At 41.7% G+C, this 21,028-nt stretch overlaps 1 protein-coding gene across 1 annotated transcript; it reads right to left on the reverse strand.

The window, feature by feature from the left end:
• Positions 1-9,068: 9,068 nt before the first annotated feature.
• On the reverse strand, positions 9,069-11,623 carry LOC145413177 (zinc finger MYM-type protein 1-like). Its single transcript, XM_080282903.1, has 3 exons — positions 11,396-11,623; positions 9,437-10,467; positions 9,069-9,351 (listed from the first exon to the last, which is right to left on the reverse strand). The coding sequence occupies exons 1-3, from the start codon at positions 11,621-11,623 to the stop codon at positions 9,069-9,071; spliced, it is 1,542 nt and encodes a 513-aa protein (XP_080139029.1).
• Positions 11,624-21,028: the final 9,405 nt, after the last annotated feature.

A 21,028-nucleotide genomic window follows, 5' to 3' on the forward strand; every position in this document is an offset into this window, starting at 1 on the left:
GTCATATAATTGTGTATGAACGTTTGTACTGTACCACAGAGGTGACATCAAAGACGTGCAGTTTTACAGTGTAAAATTATTTCATCAATAGGAGCTTCATCAGTGTCATTATCATGCTAACAACGCGTATTTACCAAATAATCTCAGTTTGCTTAAATAGTTCATAGGATCGAACTTGTATTATTTTGACGCATTTGTTAAAATTCAGATTTCATTCAATGCATCTGAAAGTACATTGCTTAGACTATATTCCGTAGCCAGCAAATAACCATAACCATTATCCTAGACATACTCTAGGATGACATACTCTGACATAGAAATGTGGGTTCGATATACAAACAGCCCACAGCTTGTGAAACGCATTGGAGAGAGAGAGAGAGAGAGAGAGAGAGAGAGAGAGAGAGAGAGAGAGAGAGAGAGAGAGAGAGAGTCATCTTATGAATATATTTAGGGGCTTAATTAGGCATAGCTTAATATGAGTGAACCAAACAAATTTACGAAATCATTTGGTCGGACATAAGACTCTGCAGGTGGTAGATTGGCAGGTCTGTATAGATTTTTCTTGCTGCACATGTACATTCTGTTTCCTTCCATCTTCTGGTTCAGAATATTTTAAAATGAATTCATCTCTTTGGCCACCACAGTTAGTGGATATTCTTTTGTTGGCTGCTGCCGCACGTATAATAAGAGGGACTAAACAAGCAGATAGACCGGCCAAAGCTACATTTCCTTCTGTGACAATAGGGTCTCTCCCATTCCAAGATTATTAATTTGTACGCATCGTGTTTCATTATACTTGAAATGCATTTCCCCTCACCAGTAAACTCTGGGAAGTGACGTCAACTTTCTCCATGGGTTAACTAGTTCATGCCCCAACACTAGGTAACAGGCGTAGCTTGCCTCAGTATCAGTCACACTCAGGTAACACAACTGCCTTCTCCTGGATAGATGACAGCTTGCTTATTATGGATCCTTTGTCCCCTTTAACAGTCCTGCACATGTTGACAGAACATAATGTTTTATTGCTAATATCACTATTTTGATTAATAATGTACAGATTTAAATAAAATTCAGTAACTAGTTTTATCACTTCCTTAGTATTTATCCACAACTACAGGAAATGATGAGAATGGTCACCATGAACGTGTAAAGATAAACTTGTTGTTCCACGTCAGCAAACTGTCAGCATGTCATTAACTTTTCTTCTTCGATGGGTGCAGTTTTCATAATAACTATTTCCTTTAGCTTGTCGAGTGTGCGGCGCTAATTTTTACAACAATTTCGCTTTACGTGGCCTCACCGAAAAAAAAAAAAAAAATAAATAGTTAACTTAACCCTTAAAGTTCGGGCAGGGAGTAATGTTTTCTTCCCTGAGAAAGGGAATTGATTTGACACCTTCAAAAACAACCTTTAACTTTATTACCAGGTACAAGAATGGTTGCAAATAAGGTGGCGTTGACGACTGCGCCCATTAACTAATTTCTAAACCAATCCATGTATCATGAGCATAAATCATTAAAAGTAATGAACCCGGAACACTTCCCTGGGGAACTCCTGAAATAACATTTCTATAATCACTAATCTGTCCACCAACAACCACACACTGGGACCTGTTACTTCAGAATTCTCTAATGTTACTGAGAAATGCTCCATTTATACACTTGTGTTAACTTTAAAAATAAAAGTCTTATGATTCACTCAAAGGCAGAACTAAAGGCAGCTTAGAAGCACACTACTTTCATGACCATAATGAAGGGACAGAAATAGACACCAGAGTACAAAGGGCGTCACACATACCACAGCCTTTAAGAAATCCATCTGGAGATGTGAAAGAAAATCAGAACATTGAACAAATCTGCTTATGAGCTTAGCCGTTGATTCTCGTACAGCTTTGAAAGAAATGGTATAATTGCATTAGGACGATATTATGTAGGACACGAGAAGGCAAAAGGAAGATCAATGCAAGGGTGTCAAATTTCCAATTCTCCAACAGGAAAGGATCTCGACCTAATTAATCAACTAAAGATTTCAGAGAGCTTTGGGGACTAAAATGTGACCTGTTTTTATAAGGAACAATGGGAGTATGCCATTTGGATTAGTACCACCATATGGGTGGCTGAGGGTTCAGCGTCGCTAATTGCGAGGCCGCCGGACCACTAGCGCCAACTCGCAGCCCATCTCACGTCGCGGCAAGACCTCACGGCGGGACCAGCACTCCACGGTAGCCGTACCAGCCGAGGGACGGGGCCGTCGTTTCTATCTGAGGGAGTGCCCTGGTCTACCCATCAGGAGGTCGAGGCTTCTCCGCCCTAGACAACCCGGCCGACGACCCTCCCTCCGCCACGACCATGGACCGGGGCTGTGCCATCTGTGACGACCAGGACCGGGCCTCCCCTCCGTGCTTCCACCTGCAGCTCCTGGAGAACTGGGCGAGTCTTTTTCGCCCTTTTCATCACGGGCGTTGGGGTCGAGGGCAGCGTCGGGGCGGCTTCCACCTGAGCTCGTCGGCGCCTTCTCCATCGGCGCCGCGCTGACTACCCGGCTCTCGTCCCGCCCTGCCTTCGTTTAGACCATCGTGCAGCCGGCCTCACCATCCACCGCCAAGCCCCGCCCTGCCTCGTCGATCATCGGGCAGCCGGTCTCACCACCAAAACATTGCACCTCCCCCTGCCTCTGCTGCCTTTCCCTCTTTTGCCAGTTTGCTGTCACCGCTACGCTCTAATTGGAGAGCTTGTTCCTGCTTTTTTCCCCTGACGGGCTCTCACTTTGCCCGTGTCCCACCAGGTGTGGGCGAATATCAACAAACAAAACTAGCGCCAGAGTTTGAACCCTGGTGCAGGCAGCTGGTGTCACTCGACTCAGATGTCCAAAAACCCATTGCGGGTTGGGAGGTAAAAATAAAGGTAACTATGGTAGCATGAATAGCGCATTGGCCTTGTATCCCAGGATATTGAGTGGAAAAAAAAAAAAAAGGCTCAGAGGCCTAAGATACAAATATATACACCTCAGCTAAGAGCCTCATGGTGCCTACCCTCTCCCCTCCTTTACCTTTTACCTTTACCACCATGTGAGTCTAGGTCATGAAGTAAATATCTTACTTCCCTGAACTTAGATGTAGAAAGCTTTACATCAGGACAACAAGAATGGGACATAAAATGAATTTCATTAGAAAAACCAGCGTTCTCCTTGGGATAGTTGGTGATTACCATCTTCCCTCATAAGTGGGGGTGTAGACGTGCTGACATCACAGATAGCAGAGATAATCGTGCCTCACCACAAGTGAGGCTGATTGGCAGTCCCTAAGTGTTTCCATAATGTTATTATTATATTTTGCTTCAGTTGTAAACACACTCACTCAATGTAGAGCTGCTTTGGGTGTCTACCCTTTCCTCTCTCCCTTCCTTCCTTCCTCTTCTGCCTTTCTTTCCTTCACTCTTTCCTCTCCCTTCTGCCTACGAGTGGCTATACACTCCTTCTGTCTTTCTCTCCTTCATTCTTTTCTCTTCCTTCTGCCTCCGAATGACTCTACACTGAGTGACAAGCCAAATGGTTTCCTGTACACCAGGAAACCATTAACTATGCTGCGTGGTAACCATATAACCAAACTATGACGCCTGGCGCTTTAGTGGGTAATTAGGGCGCTCCAATCGGATTGAGCCTGGGTAGGTTTATATCCTAAGGGTGGTTGGGGTTTATTGCTCACGTAATGGCACTCAGGGATGAGTGAGGCTAGTCACTTTCATCATAACGATCAACTTGCCTAGCTCGGGGTTCCTACACTTCTCATGGGGCAACACAGGATTTGATGATGGATGGATGGATGGATGTAAACAGCCTGAGCTTCAGTACTGAGCCTCACAATTTGTCCGGCAAAATAAAAACGTTTATGGGCTGACAAACGAGAAACTTTCAGTTTCTCATGACGTGCAGTACAACATACATCAATATGATAAGCTTTTTATTAATTACAACATTTTAAATCTTTGTGGGAGTGTCCCCAAATTACAGACTGTATAGAAACATAATCATATCGTTCTGATCACTCACATTATGAATAGGCTACCCGATTATTTATTTACAGTCAGATTATGAAGCTCCTATTGCAATTAGCGCGACACTTGAGATAATTAGTCTTTGAAAAGCTGACATCCCTAACACCACGATTAAGCTTTAATTATAAAGAAATTGACTAATGATCAGAATTAAATTACCCAAACGAAAATTAATGTTAGTTGTAATAAAAAAGGTATATCCAGTTAAAGCAATTTCCGAGCAATTACAAGAATTATGGGTCGGTTCAGTGTTAAGCTGCTTACTTACACCCAGACACAGAAGCAATATACAGTGCTCCCTTTCCATGTTGGTCAGAGAGAGAGAGAGAGAGAGAGAGAGAGAGAGAGAGAGAGAGAGAGAGAGAGAGAGAAAGAGGTGTTGTGTGATAAATCAAATGTTGGTTATACTGCAATATACAATGTTGGTGCAGATATAAAACCTGAAAATCCACTTTATTCTCTGCTTCAATGTATTACCTGTAGATCATATATCCCCAGCCTCGTTCCTCACGCCCCAGCCTCCATCCTCTACCACCCACTTGCCGACGTAATTGCTCCATTATGCCTGATTTGCCAAAAGCAAATATTTAGCTTTAATAGCAGTCATTTGTGTCCACACCACACCAACTCTATTATTCTGGCCAAACAAGCACTTTGTTGGTTTTGATAAGTTATCACACGAGAGGCAAGTAAAGACCAGAAGAAAAATAAGAAAATTTGTGAAAATAATTAAATGCAGATGTACTGATAAAGAATACATACATACATCTGTCTATCTATCTATCTTTCAATCTATCTATTAATATTCATAAATATATATATATATATATATATATATATATATATATATATATATATATATATATATATATATATATATATATATATATTTTTTTTTATATACCGTATACCGAGATAGACACATAGATAGATAAATAGATAGATAGAGAGAGAGGGGGGGGAGGTTGTAGCAACACACAGAATGTACGTGTGAGAAAAATATTCTTTCGTGAACAGTGAAATCCCAAAAGAAAAGAATATGTAGGGAAAAACTAGAAATGATTTTAGTTAGTGCAAAAAGTAATAGGAAAAATAAAGCAAGGTAATGCAGAGAAAAACGATTTTTTTTTAAAATTAGGGAGGATGGATTTGCACAGGAAGGTAGTACAAAGAAGAGATTACCGAGAAATACGAGGCTTATCTTGTGTGAGACAAGAGAATACAGTACGCGAAAAAATATATATATATGTATACAGATTGTAAAAAATATGGTAGGCACCGTAAAAAAAAAAAAGAAAAAAACATAAAGTATTGCATCGAACAAGAAATACTCAGAAAAAAAATAGGGACTGCACACAGGATATGGTAATAGAAAAGGAGAACACGTAGCAAGGCAACACTTGACAAGAGAAGTTTATACAATACAATCCTGTGAAGTGTGGTTATTGCAACGTTTGCCTTCATCCTGGCCATTGGTTCATTTTTTTTTATGCGAGGAAGAAGGAACCAAAGGCCATGAGCCCGCAATAAGAGTTCCCTCCAAGAGAAAAACAAAATACAGGAGAGAGCCAAATTCAAGATCCATTCATTTCGAGATGCCTGGACACACTGCATTTGAAAGACTGGAGATCATAGGCAGCAGGAAATACAGACAGAGGGAGACAGTTCCAGAGTTGACCTGTTGCATAAATGAAAGACTGGGAGTAACGGTTAACTCTTGCATTAGAGAGTTGAACAGAAAAGGGATGAGAGTTTGCTGCTAGACGGGTGCTACGCGCCTGTCGTAGAGGTGGAGGAATGCATGAAGACAGTTCAGAGGAGCAGTGACCATTAAAGTAGCGATAGAAAAGAGATAAAGATGCAACAGTGCGGCGAAGCGACAGAGGTTGAAGGGAGTCAGTAAGAGGAGGAGAGTTAATGAGACGAAAAGCCTTTGACTCCACCCTATTGAGAAGAGCTGTGTGTGGGGAGCCTCCCCACACATGAGAGTTGTACTCCACACAGGGGCGGATAAAACCCCTGTATAGAGTCAACAATTGTGCAGGGGTAAAGAACGAACGGAGTCGACTTAGCAATGGTTTCTTACGTGCGAAATTTTCAGTATGCGGGGCATTTTGTCGACCATATTCTCCCATACTGGGAGACCCCACTGTACGTACTGTTTGAGTCGGTATGATACCGAGTTTCACTTCTATCTGTAAAGGTAATATGATAATGTCATCCCCTGGAGAAAACTGAATCTCTAACGCAGCATCTAAAAAGAATACGAGAAAAATAACTATATTTGGTTGCTACTATATTTAGTGTTACCGTGGTTTTTTCCCATATCACCAGTTTCTGCCCATCGACTGTTTCGTAATGCCTCTGAGATTTCTGTTCCTATTGCTGCTGACCCCACTGCCGCCTCCAACAGCGTATTTTGTTCGGGAGGGACGAACTTTTCCTGTCTAAAAATTTGCAATAGTCTGCAAACGCTCATCAACCATCCTGCTTTCATGTGGTTACAAAGAATTCTACGAATCTGTTACAGCATTAATCAAATGAAGTAAACTCAAAAAACCTGCATTGTACGAGAGATCCGACTCGGGAGGAACCATCATCTAATCGACTCCGAAGATAGGCACTTTTAGCACTGTCTGTTGCAACTCCTTTGTTTGTAACTGCAGACTGGACATCACTATTGAAATCATTCATGCTAATTGCAGGATATATTCCAGTAAATTTGGGACGCGAAGCATCTTCTAAAATGACTGTTTGCGGAGTGGGAAGGGTTGCCATATTTAAAAAGGTAAAGGAAGTAGAAGGTAACTGAGAAATGTGTGATGTATAATGGGGGTACCATATGAATGGAACTCAGTTGATTGAAGTGCTTCTCGCGAGTGAGTTTTTCCGTTTCCCAAAAAAGTAAGATTGTCGTGTGAGGTTTCCATCTTGATCGGTTTTACTTCATTTTCGGTAGTACATGTATCTTCATATAATGAACGTTTTTTAAGTAAGGAAATTTCATTAAGAAATGTACTGGAGAGGAAAAAATGTACAAGGAAAATAGTAAGTGTTTACAAGTGAATGGACTATTTTTTTTTTCAACTAAAATAAGTTAATATACATGAGAACAGTTAACAAAGGAGGGTATATATATATATATATATATATATATATATATATATATATATATATATATATATATATATATATATATATATATTATGCACTCGACTCTGGGCATAGGCTTCACAGCCTGCTCCCAAAGCCCAGTAGTCCTCCTACATATCATACACCTCTACATATCACCACTTCGGCGCTAACATCCACCGTTCATATTGAATACATGCTAGGGCTGTCTCATACAGGACTGGTGTATTGGTATTAGCGGGAGTATTATTACGACATGTCAGAGGGTCTTCTGGAAAATCGGTAATGTCTGCTTTACATGAAAATCAAATCCTTAAACTGTTCCCTGCCCCAGCGGGGATTTGAACCAGGGTCCGGTAGGACCGCAGGCATATATATATATATATATATATATATATATATATATATATATATATATATATATATATATATATATATATATATATATATACCTAGGCTGATTCCCCCAAGGAAAGGGAGGTAGCCGAGACAGGACGACACACTCCCCATTTACTCATCCATTCAAACACATTCATTCGCATCTTAGCCCCAAAAGGGAAAACGGACAGATCCTCACCGCACCACACCGCACAAGGGTCAACTGCGCAATGCAATCAGTGACATCCGCAGCAGGGCCCGACAGCAGAACTGGTTTACCCCTGCCACATCATAACAGACTCATCCCCTTACCCGCACCTGACCTGAAATAGCTGATCAGACCAAATGCGGGAGAATATCCCCTCAGGGCTGCGTCATCACTTATTCATTCACAATTTCTCTCCATTTATTTCTGTCATGCACAGCTACTCTCCCTTGCTCAACAGACATCTCTATCACATCCAGCGCTCTCTTCACACTGTCCATCCATCCTATTCGTGGTCTTCCTCTCAGCCTTACACCTCTCACATCAGATCTAGTTATCTTTTTGACCAATCGCTCATTATCCATTCTCTCCATATGCCCAAACCATCGCAACACCCTCTGCTCAACTCTACCAGCCATCTCCCGAACAACACCAGTTCTCCTTCGCACTTCATCATTCCGCACTCGGTCCATATGCGTCACTCTACGCATACTCCTCAGACACCTCATCTCCATTACATTCAAACTTTTCCTCTCTGCTACACCCATATTGCATGTTTCAGCCCCATATAATGCAGTCGGTACCACAACACCCTCATACAGCCTTCTCTTTACATCCATTCTAAGCGAACGACATCTAAACACTTTTTTCATTCCTCCCAGCACCTTTCCTACTTCATTTATTCTAAAGTTCACTTCTGCATCTATTCTTCCATCCACAGCAACATGTGACCCTAGATATTTAAAACACTCTACCTCCTCAAGCAACTCACCATTCAAAACTATATTCATCCCCCTACCATCTACCAACCTCGTACACAGGGCCGTGCAGAGACCGTTGGAGGGGCAGGGGCTCAAAAGTTAAAAAGGGGCACATGGAGCATGAATTTGAGAAAGGATGCAAAAGCATACCTGACTATAACCGGTTGAATTGTAGCAACCCATATTCATAAAGATAACATCGAATCACAACATACCACATCATTGTTCATACTCAAATTACTCATGTATAAATTAGTAGACAGAGGCCAGTAATAATAAAAATTCATATTTCTGAAATCTTAAATGTTTATTGTTTCATAATCCATCCTGCATTTATTAACAGACATCATAGACATGAATGATGTATTCATAATTATTTTATAATGTTATTAATGTAACTAAATGTAACTGATTAATGAGAGAAAGAATAGAGATTAGAGGTCACTAAGGTGTGTGTGTGTGTGTGTGTGTGTGTGTGTGTGTGTGTGTGTGTGTGGGTGTGTGTGTGTTTACACATCACAGTTGCATCTTCTCTTGCAGTTACAACAGCAACTTCCTGTTGCCCATGCTCTTAATAATATCAATGACTTCACTAAGGTTGACTGGAATATCCTTTTCAATCGCAAGTAAAAGAAACTCCGACAACCTCTCCTCTGTGCAAAGGGTGCGAAGTTTTGTTTTCACCAGCTTCAGTTTTGAGAAAGAACGTTCCACAGTAGCTGTAGACACCGGAAGGGTGTCGTAGGTCTTCAGCACCTCAGTCAAGTTAGGGAAAACCACATGTGCATTGTTTTCTTTGACCACTGTAAGAATAGATGTCACACTGATGGGTGAGGGGCATGAGTATGATGCATGGAAGACCTTAAGTTCTGTCTGCAATTTGTCTACTTCAATGTTATAGAACTGACAGTTTCTTCACAGCTTGCAGTGCTTCTGTTGGAGGATTTGCTGTTTTCCAGTTCTCTGGAACTGTCAGGCTGTGGAAAGCATTAAGGATTTCCCAAGTGGAGTTATCTTCTCCTTTAAAGCGTCTCCGAAGCTCATGTGTCATTGTGTCCACAAAAAAGTAATACACTTTAACACGATAGTAGTCTTGCAAAGTAGGGAAAGTGTGATCAACAGTAGCTGTTGTGGCAGTGAACTTGTACTTAGCTGGCATTTTCCTCCTCCTAGCTTGACCAGGAATCTTAGTTGGAGGGTCCAGGCCCACTGATGCAGCCTTCTCTGTAGCCTGTTTATACATATTATCAAACTCCTCCTTTGTTCTGCTGTGCGCCAGTCCCTGTAAAACTCCATTAACAACTTTGTATGCTGCACCCAGGTCCATGTCTTTCTGCTGCAAAGCATTAGAAGCCATCGCAGTTACCTGGAAGATTGGACAGGTGATTTCCAAACACAGGAAGAATTCAAAGTTGATGCTCTTGAGTAGAATCATTGCATCACCTGCTGAAGAGTCAGGAGGGTCTTGCTGTGTCATTTCCTCAAGAAACTGCATGACAGCTGGGAGGACCTTCCTCAGAGTGCAAAGGGCTGTTTCTCTGCAAGCCCACCGCGTGTCTGACAGCTTCTTTAGCTCCAGTGGACGCCGATCATGGTACATCGTCTTCTGCATTTCAATAAATGCAGAGTGTCGTTTGGATGAGTTGGCCACAAAAGCATAAAGTTTCTCAACTAAGTTAAAGAAGCTGACAAAACAGATGTTCGACTTTGCACTTTCAACTAACACCAGATTAAGGCAGTGTGCCTGGCAGTGTACGTACAATGCCTTTGGATTTCTTTTAAGGATTCTTGACTGAAATCCGTTAAAGCGTCCGCTCATGTTTGCAGCACCATCGTAACCTTGACCCCGGATGTTTTCCAACTGCAGATTATTTTCTTCAAGTAGAGCTATCACTAAGTTTTCAAGAGAATCTCCCCTTGTGTTATGAATGTTACACACCTGAAGAAAGCGCTCATTGATTTTCATGTTATGCACATACCTAATGACAAAAGAAACCTGTTCAGTGTGTGCAGCATCTGTGGTTTCATCCATGAGAATTGAAAAGATTTTGCTCTCTTGGATTTCTTTCTGGATCACTCTTTTTACTGATATGGCCAAAGCTCTAATCATATCATTCTGACTTCTGTTGGAGAGGAGTGAGACAAGAGGTCTTTTAGCAGGTCCTTGCTTCTGTTTTACCGATTCTAAGTGCAATTTAATTATACTGTCATATTTACCAAATAACTCTACCAACTCTATGAAATTACCTAGATTTTGGCTTGACGGGTTCTCATCGTCTCCTCTGAAAGGCATGCCCTGTCTTGCCAGGTAAAGTGTGGTGGCTAGTAAACGGGACAAGATTTCTCTGTTTTTTTCTCTTTCCCTGTCTTCAGCAGCTTGTGATGCACGGTCACCCATTTCGAAAGCTGCCTCCAGTGATCTCTTTTTTGAATTGTTCCATCTCACCATACTACACATGTGTGATTCTGAGGCACTGTGATCTTTAATTCTATCAAGAGCCTTTCTCCACTGATTAACTCCTTCTGATTTCCATGTTTTCCGGCTTGTGTATTTTTCTTCACTCAAAAAAAAAAAAAAAGGGCAGCTGAAACAAAACATTGCGTCAAGACTTGGGGAGTACTCTAGCCATGTGTTGTTCTCATACCATTTCTTTTTAAATGACCGCCCTTTTTCATTTTTTTGGAAAGGATGAGAGTACTGGTTGACAGGGTCCGGTACTGTTGCAAAACTGAATGAAGGAATCATCACATTTGATGTTATGTTGTTGGACATGGGCAGGATCATTTGGGTGGGTAAGTTCAAGCAGGTGTGAGAATGTTTGCCTCCCTCTGGTATCTGCCTCCTCCTGGCTTGCTGCTCCCTCTACCTCCACAGTTTGTGTAATCTGTAATTCAGGCTCTGCCTCTCTCACTCCAACATCTTTTTCCTGGATAGCTGTTTCCTCTACCTCAACATTCTGTGTGGGCTCAATAACCTCTGACACCCTTCCAGGCCTTCCTCCAGCCTCTGTCTCCTCCTGGCTCTCTGTTTCCAGCAAGCTCTCATTTCTCTGATGCACAGTGTCTTCTTCTTTCTCTTCTTTCTCTCCTTCCATTCTCTCATCTGATTCGTCATGACTCGCTCCCAGTCCATCTAGAAACAAGGTACAATCTGCTGTTACATTGTCTATCGTGAATGGTGGGATAATTATTGATTGGTATTGTTACTGAGAACAACATTGAAACTGTGTGTAGTGAGGCAGGATGGAGGGTGTAGTGAGGCAGGATGGAGGGTGCAGTGGGGCAGATGGAGGGTGTAGTGGGGCAGATGGAGGGTGTAGTGAGGCAGCTGGAGGGTGTAGTAGTCTGTGACTCTGCAATGTAAATAGCTAGCTGGTACAAGTAACTGTTATTCTTACCTTTTCTTTTCTCTGTCATCCAGCTGGTAAGTGATCCACTGCCTTTCGCGGCCTCACACAGCTCCTTTTGTTTTTGTTTTAACCTCCTCTCCTTACGAGGCGTCTCTCAGACTCTGCACAATGAAATGCCGCATATGCGATCGTTAAACTACAATCTGATGCATATAAAACACTGTACACACACAAACACACTGGGACAGGGAGACATTTCATACCTCTTCAAACATTGTACTGTATAGCCACAAATTTAAACCATTCAAAATCTGCCCTTTATTACCAGAGACCGTTTAATAGTAATTCACTGCATCTTGTAAGAATACACCATCCATGCACAAACGAATACCACTGCAAATGCAAAACATACTCACCGGCGGCAGAGTCGGCAGACAAGATGTTTGTTTACCCCCTTGGATCTGCACTATCACTGTCACCCGCGGCCCTCTCCAGCAGCTTTGATTAGCAGCTAAACAGTCCCGTGACGTGTCCTGGACGCGTCACACTGTGACGCGACCAGGACATGTACGATTACGGCAGGCTAAAATGTGTGGCTGTGGTGTAACTGGTGTTCCTTGTTTTTTTTTTTTCTCTCTCTCTCTCTTTCAACCCAACCGGATACCAGCTAAAAGACAACGTCAAACAACGAGAAAAAAGACAAGAAAATGGCAATGCAAAATTGCGAATCACTACAACTGAGAGCAGGGCACATTGTGGATCACGTGATCGAGGTCGACCAAGGTAGATCTAAATTATTATTTTTTTATTATTATTTTGGGCTGCAAATAGGGATTTTCACACACAAAAACTCTGACAAAAGGGCACTTTGGGCATCAAGGTTCAAAGGGGCAGGGGCTCAAGCCCCCTCAGCCCCCCCCTCTGCACTTGCCTGCTCGTACACTTCATCACTTTACTCTTATTCTCATTTACTTTCAATTTCCTTCTTTCACACACCCTTCCAAACTCCTCTACCAACTGTCTCAATCTCTCCTCTGAATCAGCCACCAGTGCAGTATCATCTGCAAACAGCAGCTGCTTCAGATTCCACTCTCCACCATCAACATTCACCAGACTCAGACCTCCACCTAAAACTCTTGCATTCACCTCCCTTACAACACCATCCATGTAAATATTAAACAACCAAGGCGACATCACACATCCCTGTCGCAGCCCCACTCTCACAGGAAACCAATCACTCACAGCATTTCCCACTCTAACACACGCTCTACTATTTACATAAAAACTTTTCACCCCTTTTAGTAACCTACCATCAAGTCCATACAATCTTAAAACAGTCCACAAAGCCTCCCTATCAATTCTATCATACGCTTTCTCTAAATCCATAAATGCCCAAAATACATCCTTGCCTTTCGCTAAATACTTTTCACACACTTGTGTCACCGCAAACACCTGATCCACGCATCTCCTCCCTCTCCTAAAGCCACACTGCTCATCACCAATCACTCCTTCTGTACCCTCTCTAACTCTCATAATTAACACTCTACCATACACCTTACCTACAACACTCAACAGACTTATACCCCTAAAGCTAATACATTCATACTTATCACCCTTGCCTTTATACAACGGGACCACACAAGCACTTGCCCAGTCAACTGGCACCATACCTTTCACAAAGCACACATTCAACAATCTTACTAACCAGTCAGCAATAGTCACTCCACCACCCTTCAGGCATTCCACAGCACACCCATCCATACCTGCAGCTTTACCTGTTCTCATCTCCTTTACTGCCTTCTCCACTTCCTCCTTCGTGATCAAAGAATCATTCAACTCTCCCAACACATTTATTCCTTGCACCCTTCCATCCGCCACAATCTCAGCCACCCTTTCCTCCTCTACATTTAACAATCTTTCAAAATACTCTGCCCATCTCTTCCTTACTGCATCCATCTCAATTAACATCCTTCCATCCTCTGCATTTACTCGTTCTTCCTTCCCAGACTCTCCCTTTCGCACCCTTTTCTTCTCCTTCCAAAACATTTTCTTATTCTGTTGAAAATTCTCTGTCAGCCTCCTACCCCATCTCTCATCTGCTGCCACTTTAGCATCACGCACAGCCCTTCTCGTCCTATTCCTCTTTTCCTTATACCTCTCATATGACATCTCATCCTTCCTCTGCAGCCACACTTCATATGCACGTCTCTTCTCAGCCACAGCCATACTTACTTCCTCGCACCACCATTCACTTCCTTTTCTTACACCACCACCCACACGTCTCACACCACACACCTCTTTTGCATGCCCCACCACAGCACTCTTAAGTAACTGCCATTCCTCCTCCACACTGCCATTTTCCCGATCTTTCACTGCATTCCACTCATCTTTCAAATTCTCCTGATATTCTATTTTTTTCTCTCTTTTATCCAACTCACTCACTTTCAAAACCTCCCTGCCACACCTAACCCTCCTAGCTCTCACCCATCTCTTATGTACTCTTAACTTTCCCTCCACCAGGTAGTGGTCAGACATACCTCCACCCTCCCCTCTCAGAACTCTCACATCCAACAATCTTCCTATTACATTCCTAGACACAACCACATAGTCCATCAAAGCTCTATCAACAACCCTTCCACCCTCCTGTCTCACCCATGTATACTTATAAATATCTTTCTTCTCAAACAGCGTATTTCCAATCACCATCTCTCGCTCAACACACATGGCTATCATTCGCTCCCCATTTTCATTTCTTCCAGGCACACCATGCATACCAACTACACCTTCAACTGCTACATTTCCCACTCTAGCATTCAGATCTCCCATCATTACCACATTCACATTCGCTCCAAAACTCTGTAGACACTTATCAACATCATTCCAGAAACACTCCCTCTCTTCTTCGTCCCTTTCACTACCAGGCCCATATGCACTCACAAACACCCACAATTCACGTTCAAATTTCGCTTTCACCCACATCAGTCTCGATGACACCCCCTTCCATTCAATCACACACTGCTGTACTTCCGGACTCACTAACAAGGCCACACCTTCTCTTGCTCTTCCTCTATCAACACCTGACAATCTTCCATTCACACTTCCAAACATAGACTCACCCTTCCCTTTCATCTTCGTTTCACTCAAAGCTAACACATCCAACTTCCTTCTCACAAACATTCTCCCAATCTCCTCCCTTTTAGCCTCAATCGTACTACATCCACGCACATTCGTAGACCCAATCTTCAGGTACGGGGATAACTCCATCCCCCATCCCTTTCACTGGCCTGTCTCTTTTTAGGAATCAAAAAACAGAGGAGGAGGTCCCTAGTCCCCTCACCCCGCCCCTTTTAGTCGCCTTTTACGACACGCAGGGAATACGGTGGCAGTATTCTTCCTAACACAACCTGGCTGCAGAGTAGTAGTACCACCCCATAGTGTGGCCAGATTGTGTCCTCCCCACATATATATATATATATATATATATATATATATATATATATATATATATATATATATATATATATATATATATATATATACACACACACACATCCAAAGCCACTCCAACACTATAATTACACTTACAAGCACTTATCACCCTACATACAATCTCTACCAGACAGCCTAAGCCACTTGGTAGAGATACATTGACTGTGTCGTCCCGACTTCGGTCGGGATAGGCCGGTCCTGCAGTGGATACTCAAACGGCTAATGAAGATAATGAATATATATATATATATATATATATATATATATATATATATATATATATATATATATATATATATATATATATATATATACAAATGAAGTGTTCATATGGATGAAAATAGTAAAACAAAATTTAGAGTACAACCAATACTCTCGGGAAGTTGTTATAAATATTGCAATTCAATCGTGTAAGATATGAGAATAAACAATTATGTATTAAGATTATTGGTCCGGAGTTAATAGAAGTAACTTTTTGCCGAGTGATTCTAACTCGCCACCTATTTATATAACATATGGTGCAGGGCATGGTGTGAGCTGGTATTGAGAGCTGCTGGGAGGTGAAAAGGTTGGGTTGCAGGTCACCAGGTCACTGGAGATTTGACATTTTGCAAAATCATGGTCAGGATGAAGGTTTGGAGACAGGCTAAGCGACGGACGGGCTTGGCAACGGGCAGTCTTGGTGATATACAGACTCAGTGACCAACGGGCTAGATGACAGACAGGCTGGTTGCCAGACTGGGTCGATGACAGACAGGTTCAATGACGGACTGGCTTAATGACAGACAGGTTCTATGACAGACTGGCCTGGTGAAAGATGGCAGACAGTCAGTTTACAGGCTACTTGATTTGTCGGTAGACAGACTTGAAATACAGCTTGTTCTTATCTTACTGCCCCCAGAATGTGAGATGTGGACCTGTAGATTCACCATCAAAATACCATGTTATGTCTTAAAGACTCCGTATTGCTACTGGATGCTTTACTGAGCTTAGAGGTTACACCCATGGAGTGTAGTTGATCTCTAAATATCATCCAGTCTTTCAGGATATAGGTAGAGAGTTTCCTTTGTATGTTTTGGCCAATATCACTGTTAACACACAGAACAGTCTCTTCAGCAGATTTGGCAAGAAACAGCTGGCCTCTGCGATTCATGAAATTCCACGACGTTTGACTCATGATGTATAATCAACAAACATCCGCTTCCTTACAGATCAAACTCAGTGGATGAGCTGAGGATCACCCAAGATAGAACAACAGGTCAAATGTCATGGTCACATGACAAGGTCATAATAAGTTTTAATTCGATGTAGACTAAACCTTGTGGAAAGGTTTAAGATAAAACAAGGATGAGGAGTTTCTATTCTGAGAACAGTCAAATATTGGTCAAGTTGACAGGGAGTGATCAAAGGTCATAGTCACTTGGCAAAAGTGCCCTAAATTATTTTTCATCTGATCTGATCCAAAGTTGCTAGAAATGTTAATGCTCAGGCAAAAACTGGAGCAATTTTACATTCAGAGTAATTTGTCAAAAATCAAGGTCACAGGACAAAACAAATATTCAGTCCATGGGTAAGCTGGCAGACGCAGATATTGCGGGACCTCAGTGCTCCTTTTTTTTTTTTTATTCAAATAATTTCGAAAACAACAAGTTTAACAGCAGGAAGCCTCTCTCTCTCTCTCTCTCTCTCTCTCTCTCTCTCTCTCTCTCTCTCTCTCTCTCTCTCTCTCTCTCTCTCTCTCTCCCAACATATAAAAATAATCGTTCCAAAAGTTTAGGCAGTAACTTTCCCCTCGTGCAAAAATTGCGATAGTCGTGTTAGTGTGAGATTAATAAAAATGCATTAGAGACCTAAATTAGCCTTATAGGCTAAATCCCAGCAGTTGTGGGCAGCGATGTGTGTAAAGTTTTCGTAACATGTTACTGAAAAATTATTATAAAAAAAAATTATACACTGCGACACATTGACAACCTATTTCATTAATGTATTCTACTGAAATGAAATTAACTTATTCTACTGAGATGAAATTACCTACTTATGCAACTTGATTATTAGAAAGGGATAATAATAAGGCCAGAATACCTATAATACAAATTCAGGTCTGGGTCTCTATATAACTTTCCTACATTGATATTTTCATTGTACTTCTGCAGCCACACACTTTATCCTACCGTCTCTACTTTATTCACTTCCCTACACATTGTACTGGTCACATTTTTTTTTTCAATGATCACATTTACCATTATTCTTTTCAGTTCTCTTTCATAAGCTTTTCTCAGCCTTCCACTAACTCTCTTCTCCTTCGCAGTCCCTTCATTATCTCTGATACCGTTTTCCTCCTATGTCTCTTATTAACAGCCATTCCTAATTTCTTTTACGTTTTCATCTTCTCCCTTTTATTCACCTCTTCCGTTTATTTTTCCATTTCACCACTTCACTTTCTTCTCTCACAAATCAGTTACTCATTCGTCGCTCTCTCTGCCGCTGAGGTTACTCATCTCTCTCTCTCTCTCTCTTCCATCACAGCACACACACACACACACACACACACACACACACACACACACACACACACACACACACACATTATACATTCACACTTAAAGCTGTCCTTCTCGTACTGAAGACAGCGGCTACTATACTCACTAAGATGGTGTATTTCTCAGTCTTTGTTGCCACAGTGTGTGAATGTTCAGACGAATTCTGGATCCGCAAACACTGCTACATTGTCGGCATGTCAGATCCTGGTGTGCCGGTAAAGGTCTTTTGATTTTAATGAAAGGATCAAATGGGAGGCGAGTAAAGTAGTGGGATTGCATAATAAATGGACTGGGTGTGATGGTGAGGATGCAGAGACGTAACCATCACTTGACTTGGCCCACCCCAGCCTGTGATGGTGGCATGAATATTCACGACGACCATCTGATGAGCAGGGTTGACGGAATCTGCTGGGAGCCCTGTCTGTCGAGACCTGCCTTCCGTGGGACTTCACTCACGGATTTCTCGTGAGTCCCCTGTTCCTTGCAACAATCAAATTCACACACACACACACACACACACACACACACACACACACACACACACACACACACACATACATTCAATGACTACAGTGGCATTTATGACTGTCGTCAGTGTTCAGTGACCAGAGAACAGAACTAAACGGGACTGTGATATGTATAATATGTTGGAAATGTGTGAGAATCATATTGTTCTGTCATTTGTGTCTGCATAAGTGTGTGTGTGTGTGTGTGTGTGTGTGTGTGTGTGTGTGTGTGTGTGTGTGTGTGTGCTAAAAAAGCCTGCCTGATCATACAGATTTTTTTTTCTGATTTTCGACAATTATCACATTCTTCACTCAGATAATCCCCTTAACGTTCCACAGAATTCTTGGTGAATATTTTTCGCCAACATTTGCTTTTAGTAATATCATAATATATTCCTTGAAAAAGTAAGTAACTACATAACCAAAAACAAACAGATAAATAAATAAATGAATAAATAGTTTGTCATCGGCTAGGTGTGAAGAAAGTTTCTACATATCTCGTAACTTTGTTTTGTTGTTGTCTCTGCACTAGTTCACATAGTCAGCCGTCTACGCGATTCCACCCTAATGAATGTATGTAAGTGTGTCTGTAATTACGTGGTTGTGCGGGCAGAACTCTTAACACATAAGCTGTTAGTTACATCAGTTTCTTTTCTCTTACTGACCTCCTTAATCTTGTTCCTCTTCGATGTAATTTTGCATTTCATTTTGTCTTCTATTAATACTCATTGCCCTTCTTTACCCTCTCTCTGCGTCAGTCCCCCTCTCCCCAAGGGAATATTCTTACTCAACCCTGGTCAGAAGCCTACATTGCTGCCTCGAGTATAACTTTGGCTTGGCGAGAAAACTATCAGCCAGCCAAGATGTGATTTGGAAAAAATCATAATCCATCATAGCCCTCAGCTTGTATATCCACCTTAAGAATAACAATAGAAAAAAATAACGAATACTTATCTTGTGAGGGCCAATTGAGGATTCAGGCTACTTCAGACCAACTCAGGTTGTCATATCTAGATGTGCCAGATCAGCTTAAGTCCATGCAAGGCATCTCAGGTAATGTTACATCATTTTTTCTGGGGAAGGAGGGTATTTGAGACAAATTATGATCGAGACAGAATTCAATCCTAATTCTGCTAGTTAAGTCCGGTCACGTCATCTGAAGTCTGAAAGATAAGCTTAGGTACACTCATGTTTAATTAGGTGCACTTAACCCGTCTAAAATCCAATCAGGCAGTTCACATTTAATTCAGTCTGGTCAGATTAATTCCAGTCAATGTAGGCCCATTTTGACCCATATTAACAGACTATCTTACAGTATATTCAGCATGGCACTCTCATTAGTCCTATCCAATTCTTGTCAGTTACGTTGTTGAGTTGAGGGACATTTAAGGACAATTTGCTTCAAACTGGTTCATTAATGTCGCTCCGAGCCCTTTGGATCTAGATTATTTCTGACCAGTTTACAGTATTACTCAGTTCATTCGATTCATTGTGCTTGAATCAGGATTGGATGGAATGTACAGAAACAAGTGGCTGCGATGGGTTGTGATGAAATTGAGAAAATGAAACAAGAAAGTATACCTTGTTAATAATGGCATCGAGGTATGACATTACATCAAACTGAAGTGGTGGATGGAGAGGAGTGGGCGAGGTGGACTTGGATAAGGGTGAGATATAAGAGAATTCACGGCGATGTTGGGTTTTGTAGATTGCCTTGAAAGATGCAAGTCTAAGATTGATCCCAAAGACTGTGTGGGATGAGTTGAAAGAAGAGGGAAGAATGGCATAAGACGGTGATAGGTGGTAAAATTGACCAGGACGAGTACATGCAGTGAAGATGGGCATTCTGTGAGGAGTGTCAATGGTGACAGGAAAATTTCAAGTCATGTTTCTCTTAGAAGTTCACTGCAAAGTATAGGGTAGACGGATGATGGGTTTGATGGGAGAACGAGTGAAATAATGTGATGTGGTGAAAAAAAAAAAAAAAAGTGGTGGTAATACACCCCGTAAAAGCTAAGTGCAGTCGGCTGGCTGGTTTAAGTGTGAAGACAGGTGACTTCACAGATTTCCCCCAGCTGTAAAGGGGAGTGAAGGCTCAGTGCTGTTTTATAACTGGTGCTTCAGGACAGGAATTAAGTGGAAAGAAGTTGAGGTGGCTTGACCTAGGAAAGAGAGAGAGAGAGAGAGAGGTATAAGAGGGCAGCGGGAAAGGGAGACAAAGACTAAAAGCAAGTTAGAGATATAATGAAGAGAGTATTTGATGGAAGGGGGTGCATCCTAAAAAGAAAGCTCAGTATTCATCAGGACAAAAATTAGTCTGGGTTCCGTTTGCTGTGGTCATCCGTCACAGTCTCCAGCGTCGGGCAGTAAGAGATAAAGATAAGTGCATTATAATACAGAGGACGATATGTTACCAGTGTCCCTGAGAATTTTGTACATGGCTTCCTTTTACTTGTTTCTTTACTTTTTTTTCTAGATTCAACTTAACCGATAAATGTTTTGTAGGTGGGAAATATAGATGATTATAATGACATTGATGATGATGATGATGATGATTTTGATGTTTTTTTGTGTACAGCCTACAGCGATGCCACCACCAGCACTCCCCCACCAGC

This window comes from Coenobita brevimanus, chromosome 95 (genome assembly GCF_032717465.1).
Source record: "Coenobita brevimanus isolate Jiangsu-jjx chromosome 95, ASM3271746v2, whole genome shotgun sequence".
Taxonomy (NCBI): Eukaryota; Metazoa; Arthropoda; class Malacostraca; order Decapoda; family Coenobitidae; genus Coenobita; species Coenobita brevimanus.

What these genes read in the sequence shown, in the direction of transcription:
- LOC145413177 (XM_080282903.1), bottom strand. Translation starts at nt 11,623, where the DNA reads ATGGAAGGAGAGAAAGAAGAGAAAGAAGAAGACACTGTGCATCAGAGA. An exon ending in AGATTACACAAACTGTGGAG is followed by an intron (nt 10,468 to 11,395) that starts GTAGAGGGAGCA and finishes CGCTTTCTTCAG; the next exon opens with GTGTGTAACATTCATAACAC. An exon ending in CTGCAAGCTGTGAAGAAACT is followed by an intron (nt 9,352 to 9,436) that starts GTCAGTTCTATA and finishes CTCACCCATCAG; the next exon opens with TGTGACATCTATTCTTACAG.